The sequence below is a fragment of the Fistularia commersonii genome, chromosome 3, assembly GCF_037954325.1.
Source record: "Fistularia commersonii isolate RoL2024-O1a breed Wild chromosome 3, RoL_Fcom_v1.0, whole genome shotgun sequence".
In the NCBI taxonomy this organism is placed as follows: domain Eukaryota; kingdom Metazoa; phylum Chordata; class Actinopteri; order Syngnathiformes; family Fistulariidae; genus Fistularia; species Fistularia commersonii.
The window spans coordinates 25,950,392-25,957,891 of record NC_141286.1 but is presented as its reverse complement, the minus strand read 5'-3'; the positions used below and the strand labels follow the sequence as shown (position 1 = coordinate 25,957,891).

The following is a 7,500-nucleotide window of genomic DNA, read 5'->3' as shown; positions in this document are numbered from 1 at the left end:
ATTCTATATTATCTATTCATCTTTTTTTATTACAGTGCATTTTTTTATTACAATTATTATTATAATTGCCTTATATCCTCTTTTGCTATCTTTTAACTGTCTCTTTATTTATATTTCTATTCATATTTATTGACATGATAACAGTTATGCTGCTGTGCCAAAAGAATTTCCCTATGTTATGTTCCGTTACGCTACGTTATGCTATGTTTTGTTATGTTATGTTACGTTACGCTACGTTATGTTACGTTATGCTACGTTGCATTATGTTATGTTACGTTATGCTGTTACGCTATGTTATGTTACGTTATGCTACGTTACACTATGTTATGTTACGCTACATTATGTTACATTATGCTACGTTACGTTATGTTATGCTATGTTACGTTACGTTATGCTACGTTACACTATGCTATGTTACGTTACGCTACATTATGTTACGTTATGCTACGTTACGTTATGTTATGTTACGTTATGCTATGTTACGCTACGTTACACTACGTTATGTTACGTTATGCTACGTTACACTATGTTATCTTATGTTAGGCTACGTTACGTTAGGCTACGTTACATTACGTTATGTTACGCTACGTTATGTCATGCTACGTTATGTCATGCTACGTTATGTTATGCTACGTTATGTTATGCTACGTTACATTACGCGACGTTACGTTATGCTACGTTACGTTATGCTACGTTAAGTTATGTTATGTTATGTTACGTTACGCTACGTTACGTTACGGTACGTTAGGTTAAGTTATGTTATGTTACGTCACGTTACGTTACGTTATGTTATGTTATGTTACGTCATCTTATCTTATCTTATCTTATCTTATCTTATCCTAAATACTCCTCCTTCACGCATCATATAGACAGGTAACTCTTCACCCTCTCGTTCATGAACCTGCTGCATGTGTTTGGACTGCAGGAGGAACCAGAAGAAGCCCCACTCAGGAAGCGACCGGGGACCTTCTGGCTGTGACGTGCACGCACTCAGCGTGCACGAATGACAGGGTGAACGGGCGCGGATGTCTAGATTTGAGTGATTGACAGCTCAGCTGGGATAAGCCCCGCCTCCTGCCTGATTGATGAATGAATGAACACCCGTGTCGAGTCGGAGTGCCGGTCGGGCCCTCAAGGCTGTTGTCTCTCGTCTATCCGATATGGGAAAAAATAAAGGAATAGATAAATAAATAAGCATAAAAGATGCACTTGGGTCTATCTTTCAAGGTGAGGAGTGAAGGCGGCGGCGGCGGCGGCGGCGTTCTGCAGACATTCCAGGAGAGCTGGTGATGTTTGACAGAAGTCTACTGAGGATGATTGGAGATCGTGTGTGTGTTTATGTGTGTGTGTGTGTGTGCGAGGGTGGGGTGGCGCAAAGTTCTTCCTTTCTTTCGGATTTTTTTTTGAAAAGCAAGATTTTTCTTCCAGTCCGGACTCTTTCTTTCTTTCTTTCGCAGATTTCTCTAAACTGAAACATCAAAAGGGCCGACGAGCGCCAGACGTCGGACGAGAGGTGAGAAGCTCCCTTTCAAAAAAGAATTCAATCAGATTTTCGGAATAAATCGTTCCGGCTGCGATGCTAAGGTTTTATACGTGCTCATTATCATTGCAGATGGATATCGGACGCCGCTGCTAATTTAATAATGCTTCATTTGGATATCTTGAAGGAGCAAATGTCATCATCTGAAAACACACCTTCATCATCGTCATCATCCGAGGATCCGTTTTAAATCCAACGTCTGAATCAGAGACGGATTTACGTTTATTTCTCAGACGGCCAAAACAAGATAAACTTCTCGTTTTCCATCTGGGACAGAATAAGGAAGGGGACGTTTAAAACAAACACACACACACACACACACACACACACATACACAGACGGTCAAGCTGCAGAGGAGAGCTATTATAACTCACACACACCATTTAGAATTCCAACAAAACTCTTTCAATGGAAAACATTTTAGCACAGGAGGCATCACATGCATTAGCAGAAACACAAACACGCGCGCTGTTAGCATCGGCGGCGTCTCTCCAGGCGTGCGACCCCTGAGCGCCCCGACCTCCTCCCGACGACAGAAGAATATAATCTCTAATAACAGCCGTTTATGTGAATCAAAATAATAACCGTATTGTTTTTTTGATGCGCCATTCTCTCCCGCTATTTATACGCTGATGAATATTTCAGCGCCGCTGTCATGGAAGCCTTGTTATTCTTAAACATGGCTCTGGACGGCGTGGAGGAGGAGGAGGATGGAGTGTGTGTGTGTGTGTGTGTGTGTGTGAGGACGATTGCATCCGCCAGCGGCGACAGCTGGAAAGCGTGTCTCAAAAACGTGCACGGTTTGGCCGGGCGACCAGAGAGGCGACGGCGGCGGCGCAGGTGGATCGAGCAGAACTTAAGGTTCCTGATCTGAAAAGCCAATTCTCCTGCAGGTTAGCATGTTTGGCTAACGTTAGCCCGCGGAGGTCCCGTGTGCCTCGAGCTCGGATTTGTTTTTTTTTTTGTTTTGTTAAACCGAAGAGGCCAACACGGGTATGTAAGATATTCTTCACAGCTGTGTGTGTGTGTGTGTGTGTGTGTGTGTGTGTGTGCACGCAGAGCACGAACGCCGCAGTGACAGCTCGCGGAGCAGGCGGCGCGGCGCCGTGTCAGCGCTGACACCGACCGACAGCCGTTGTTTTCCTGCCTTTCACACGCGTGTTTTCCTGCAGGTGAGGAGCGAAAGGGAAAGCCGGGATCTCCGATTTTTTTTTTTTTTTTTGCAAGAACATCTCTCTCCCCCCGCGAGAGCCTCCTGGAAACACCAGAACCCCCGGTTATATAACGTCGCTCTCGGCTGAGATCCTCCAGGGAGGAGGACATTTCCATAAAAGCTCCACAGCCTTTTATTTCAGTTTCAGCGAGAAAAAGCGATCGGCGTCCGATTTTCGAGATGACGCCGAACGGCGACGGATCGAAATCGTCAAACCGGCGAAGGGTTTGTGGAAAAACAATAAGGAGGAAGAGGAGGAGGAGAAGAAGGTCTTCTCCTGCAGGAACATGTTGAGAGAGAATGATCTAGGAGAAAAGTTGTGGATCAAATCTGGAGGAGATCCACCCATCGGAGGGCCTGCGGAGATAAACAGCACCTGGTTGTCAGCGCGTTTTTAAAGTCCTCACGTTGTTGTTGTATCACACACACACACACACACACACACACACACACACACACACAGACTTCCCTCCCTTTCAGTCCTGTCACCGGCGCAGGCAGACGAGCGTCCTGTGGGGAGAACTGAGCGCGCTCACAAACAACACACACACATAAATTAGAGGAGATGCTGACATTTGGCTAGCGAGGCGTGAGTGTGTGTGTGTGTGTGTGTGTGTGTGTGTGTGTGTGTGTGTGTGTGTGTGTGTGTGTGTGTGTGTGTCGCCGTCCTGACCCGACCCTCAGAGCGACCCCGAAGAGCGAGGACGTCAAAAACAAAATCGCAGTCACTGCAAACCCGCGGCCATGTTTTTGTTTTGTTTTTTTTTTCAAACGCCGGAACGTTCCTGACGTTTGACGATTCCCGCCGTTTCTCACGGGATCCGGGATGTTTTCCCGCGGTGGTGGGAAGGAGTTCAGAGGCCGAGGTGTCCGAAAGACGGGGAGGAGGGGGACGTTAACTGCCACGCGGGCGGATATTGGCGGCGCAGAGAAGGGTCAGCGGGGTTTCGCTTCAGCAGCCTTCGATTCTCCGCCGGATGACGGAACCTCGCTGGAAACGTCACCGTTGTTTGGAGAAAGATACGAAACTTCTATATCGATTTTTACACACAATTACACCGGACAGGAAAGGGAGCGTTCGGCGACGCAACCGAGCCGCTCGCACGCCGGCCCTTTAGGAAACACGCCGACCAGCCGACCAGGCTGATTGTCCGAATGACATAATATTCAGGTTTGATTGTTGCACGGAAGAACATGCACATTGTTGCTGTATCAACCCCCTAAATAAAATAAAATAAAATAAAATAAAATAAAATAAAATAAAATAAAATAAAATAAAATAAAATAAAAAAGTATTAAATAAAATAAATAAAATTGAATTGAATAAACTCAAATAAATCAAGTTAAATAAAATTAAATAGAATAAAGTTAAATGAATTACGTAGACATAAAATGCAGTAAAATAGAATAAAATAAAATGCAGTAAAATTGAGAAATAAAATAAAGTGAAATTACATAATTTAAATAAGTTGAAATAAAATAGAATAAAATGTATCATAAACCATAGAATAAAATGAAATTAATTTTGAGCGACGGGCGAAGGGTCGATCCGCCTCTCGCAAATGACGGGTGGGACGCGCTCATCAAGTGCGGAATAGGCAGTACAAATTATTAAATAAAATAAAATATAATAAAGTGAAATTAAATCAGACTAAATTAAATTAAACCGAGATAAAATAAGTTAAAATAAAATAAATCAAATGTAAAAAATAAACTTCAACTGAGACGCAACTTTCGGTTTCTCATCACCTTGACTTTTCTTTTGTTATAATACTTTCTTTCCTTATTTTACCACCTCTATCTCACACATACACACACACACACACACACACACACACACACACACACACACACACACACAGCTGCCAACGTTGACACCTGGACATGACCATCGCGCGGTAAATCTCGCGAGATTTGCCTTTCGGTTTAATTCGACGCCACCAATCACCAATCGAAGTGGAAAACATATAACTTTATTTATTTTTAATTTTTCAATTTTAACAATTTATCGATTTAACCCCCCCCCACAACACACACACACACACACACACACACTATCGGGATCCGTATCGATCACATTGACATCAGCGAAACATCCGCGGCCGATTGATGAGCGCTGTTTACAGACAAGTGTGTGTGTGTGTGTGTGTGTGTGTGTGTGTGTGTGTGTGTGTGTGACTTTTAGTCGTCCATCACACACCCACCTTGGTTGGAGGAGTCCGGGTCCGACAGGATACTTCTCAGCAGGAAGAAAAACACGCAGTATTTCCCGCCGGGTGGCATCGTGGAATCTTGCGTGGGCGCTGGATCACGCGCTGCTTCGGAGAGCCGCCCCCACGGAGCGAGGCGTTCGTGGACCGGGCTGCGGCATCCGGATCCACGGGACTTCCGTTCCGGTCGCTCTTCTCCTTCCTACTTGTTTCCTCCTCCTCCTCTTCCTCCTTCTTCTCCTCCTCCTCCCTCAGCCGCGCGTCCCCAAAGTGCGTGAGCGTGCTCTCATCGCGCACGACTCGTGCACGAGCAAGAGAAGATGGATGGATGGATGGATGGATGGATGGATGGACCCGCACACGTGGGCGGCTGCACGCGCAGGTGGAAAAAACAAAAACAAAAACAACAACAACAACAACAAAAAAACAAAAGTGTGAGAAGTTGTGACCGGAAGCGGAAGTCGCGTGGACGGGATTCGACGTGTTTGGACGGGAAGGACGAGCCCGGAGTTCCAGACTCAAATCCGGGATGGAGCTTCCATCATTGCTGGCGCGTCTGCTATTCCCGCACCTCCCGCACCTCCCGCACCTCCCGCAACCTTCTCTCTATCTCTCTCTCTCTCCTCCCTTCTTCCTCTTCCCGAGGACAGGAGTGAGAGGAGTGAGAGGAGTGAGAGGAGTGAGAGGAGTGAGAGGAGTGATGCTCCACGCGTGAAGATGCAGAAAAAAATCCAACGTTGATGTTTGCACACCTCCTTTCCTTTCCTTTCCTTTCCTTTCCTTTCCTTTCCTTTCCTTTCCTTTCCTTTCCTTTCCTTTCCTTTCCTTTCCTTTCCTTTCCTTTCCTTTCCTTTATCCTTCTCTCATTCTCTCCTGTCCTGTCCTGTCCTTTCCTTTCCTTTCCTTTCCTTTCCTTTCCTTTCCTTTCCTTTCCTTTCCCTTTCCTTTCCTTTCCTTTCCTTTCCTCCCCTTTCCTTTCCTTTCCTTTCCTTTCCTTTCCTTTCCTTTCCTTTCCTTTCCTTTCCTTTCCTTTCCTTTCCTTTCCTTTCCTCCCCTTTCCTTTCCTTTCCTTTCCTTTCCTTTCCTTTCCTTTCCTTTCCTTTCCTTTCCTTTCCTTTCCTTTCCTTTATCCTTCTCTCATTCTCTCCTGTCCTTTCCTTTCCTTTCCTTTCCTTTCCTTTCCTTTCCTTTCCTTTCCTTTCCTTTCCTTTCCTTTCCTTTCCTTTCCTTTCCTTTCCTTTCCTTTCCTTTCCTTTCCTTTCCTCACCTCCTCTCTCCTCGTGTCCAGAGATGGATGGAAATATGAGGCCGTTATTGGAGCGCCGCCTCACCTGCATTGGATTATGTGGTTTAGGAATAATAATGTGTCTCGGCACTTTCTATTCCTGGCGGCGGAGGCAGGAAGGCGAGCAGACGCTGCGGGTGGAAAAAAAAAAAAAAAAAAAGGAAAGAGAGAGTGTGTAAGTTGATATATGGCTCAGGTCGTTTGTGCATGGACAAACACACACATTTTTCTCGGGAACAAACAAACAAACGGAGGCATTCTGACGGCAGACGTCGACCGCGGTGCTACATCTGCCGCCACCTTCCGCTCCGGAGGATGAAACTCCACGTCCACCGGAGAAGATGGAGGGAAAGGCGGTGCGACCTTCTGCCTCGAGCAGGAGGTTGAGATGCTAATGAGGCGCTAATGGCGACATGCTAACAGCTGACACGATGTAGTCATAGCGACAGGAAATGAGACGCTGCGGGCGATCAAGCCCCGCCCCCTGGGATGCTGTCCAATGAGAGTCCAATGGATGTTCTTTGTTAGTGGGGTTCCTCAGGGTTCTCCGGGTTCCTCCCAATGTCCAAAAACACACAAGGGTTCACCGGAGACCCTTCGTTTTCCAGACGCGTGAAGCTTCTACGCCGGATTGGTCTCGATCCAGGATGAACCTCGGCTCTCAGCCAATCACAGCGCAGATTCACCGGGTTGAAAGTTTGTGCAACGACGGCCCGCAGGACGAGAACCATTTGATTCGACGGCACATCAGAAGCTCCGGCACAAAAACATTGAAAACACACACACACACACACACTGTCGAGAGATGCTTCGTGCAAATCCAAATCTGTTCGCACAATAACGTCGTAGCTGCAGGTTAGCGGCGCGACCAAACACCTGGCGAGAAGGCGGTCGTTCCCGGCACGAGCAGAACTCAAGGAACGCGATAAAGGGAATTAAAAACTTTCTACGTTGGTTAATTACTTTTATTCCGAAGCGCTGCAAAGCAGAACACTCGGATTTCATGCCAAAACAGCCTCGAGCTGCGAGAGCCCACAGAGGAGAAGGTTTCGCTGTCCGCGGTGCTGAAAGGCTGCAGCCCACGTCCCGCAGAGGGCCGCTGGGAAGGCGCAGCCTGTTTGGATATGCAGCGTGTGTGTGTGTGTGTGTGTGTGTGTGTGTGTGTGTGTGTGTGTGTGTGTGTGTGTGTTTGGGGAAGTCAAATTTAGCTAGTTCTACAAACAATAAATAATGTATGCCGTCCTCTGTTGCA

The 7,500-nt window shown here is 46.5% G+C and overlaps 1 protein-coding gene across 1 annotated transcript in view; it reads right to left on the bottom strand.

Moving 5' to 3' along the window:
* LOC147235978 (ephrin type-A receptor 6-like) overlaps positions 1 to 5,539 on the bottom strand; it is a 54,109-nt gene extending 48,570 nt beyond the window's left edge. Inside the window, exon 1 of the mRNA XM_086144373.1 lies at positions 4,958 to 5,539. Within this exon, the coding sequence (XP_086000499.1) occupies positions 4,958 to 5,036 (79 nt within the window). The 5' untranslated portion in view covers positions 5,037 to 5,539. The remainder of the gene's footprint in view (positions 1 to 4,957) is intronic.
* Between the last annotated feature and the right edge of the window lie 1,961 nt (positions 5,540 to 7,500).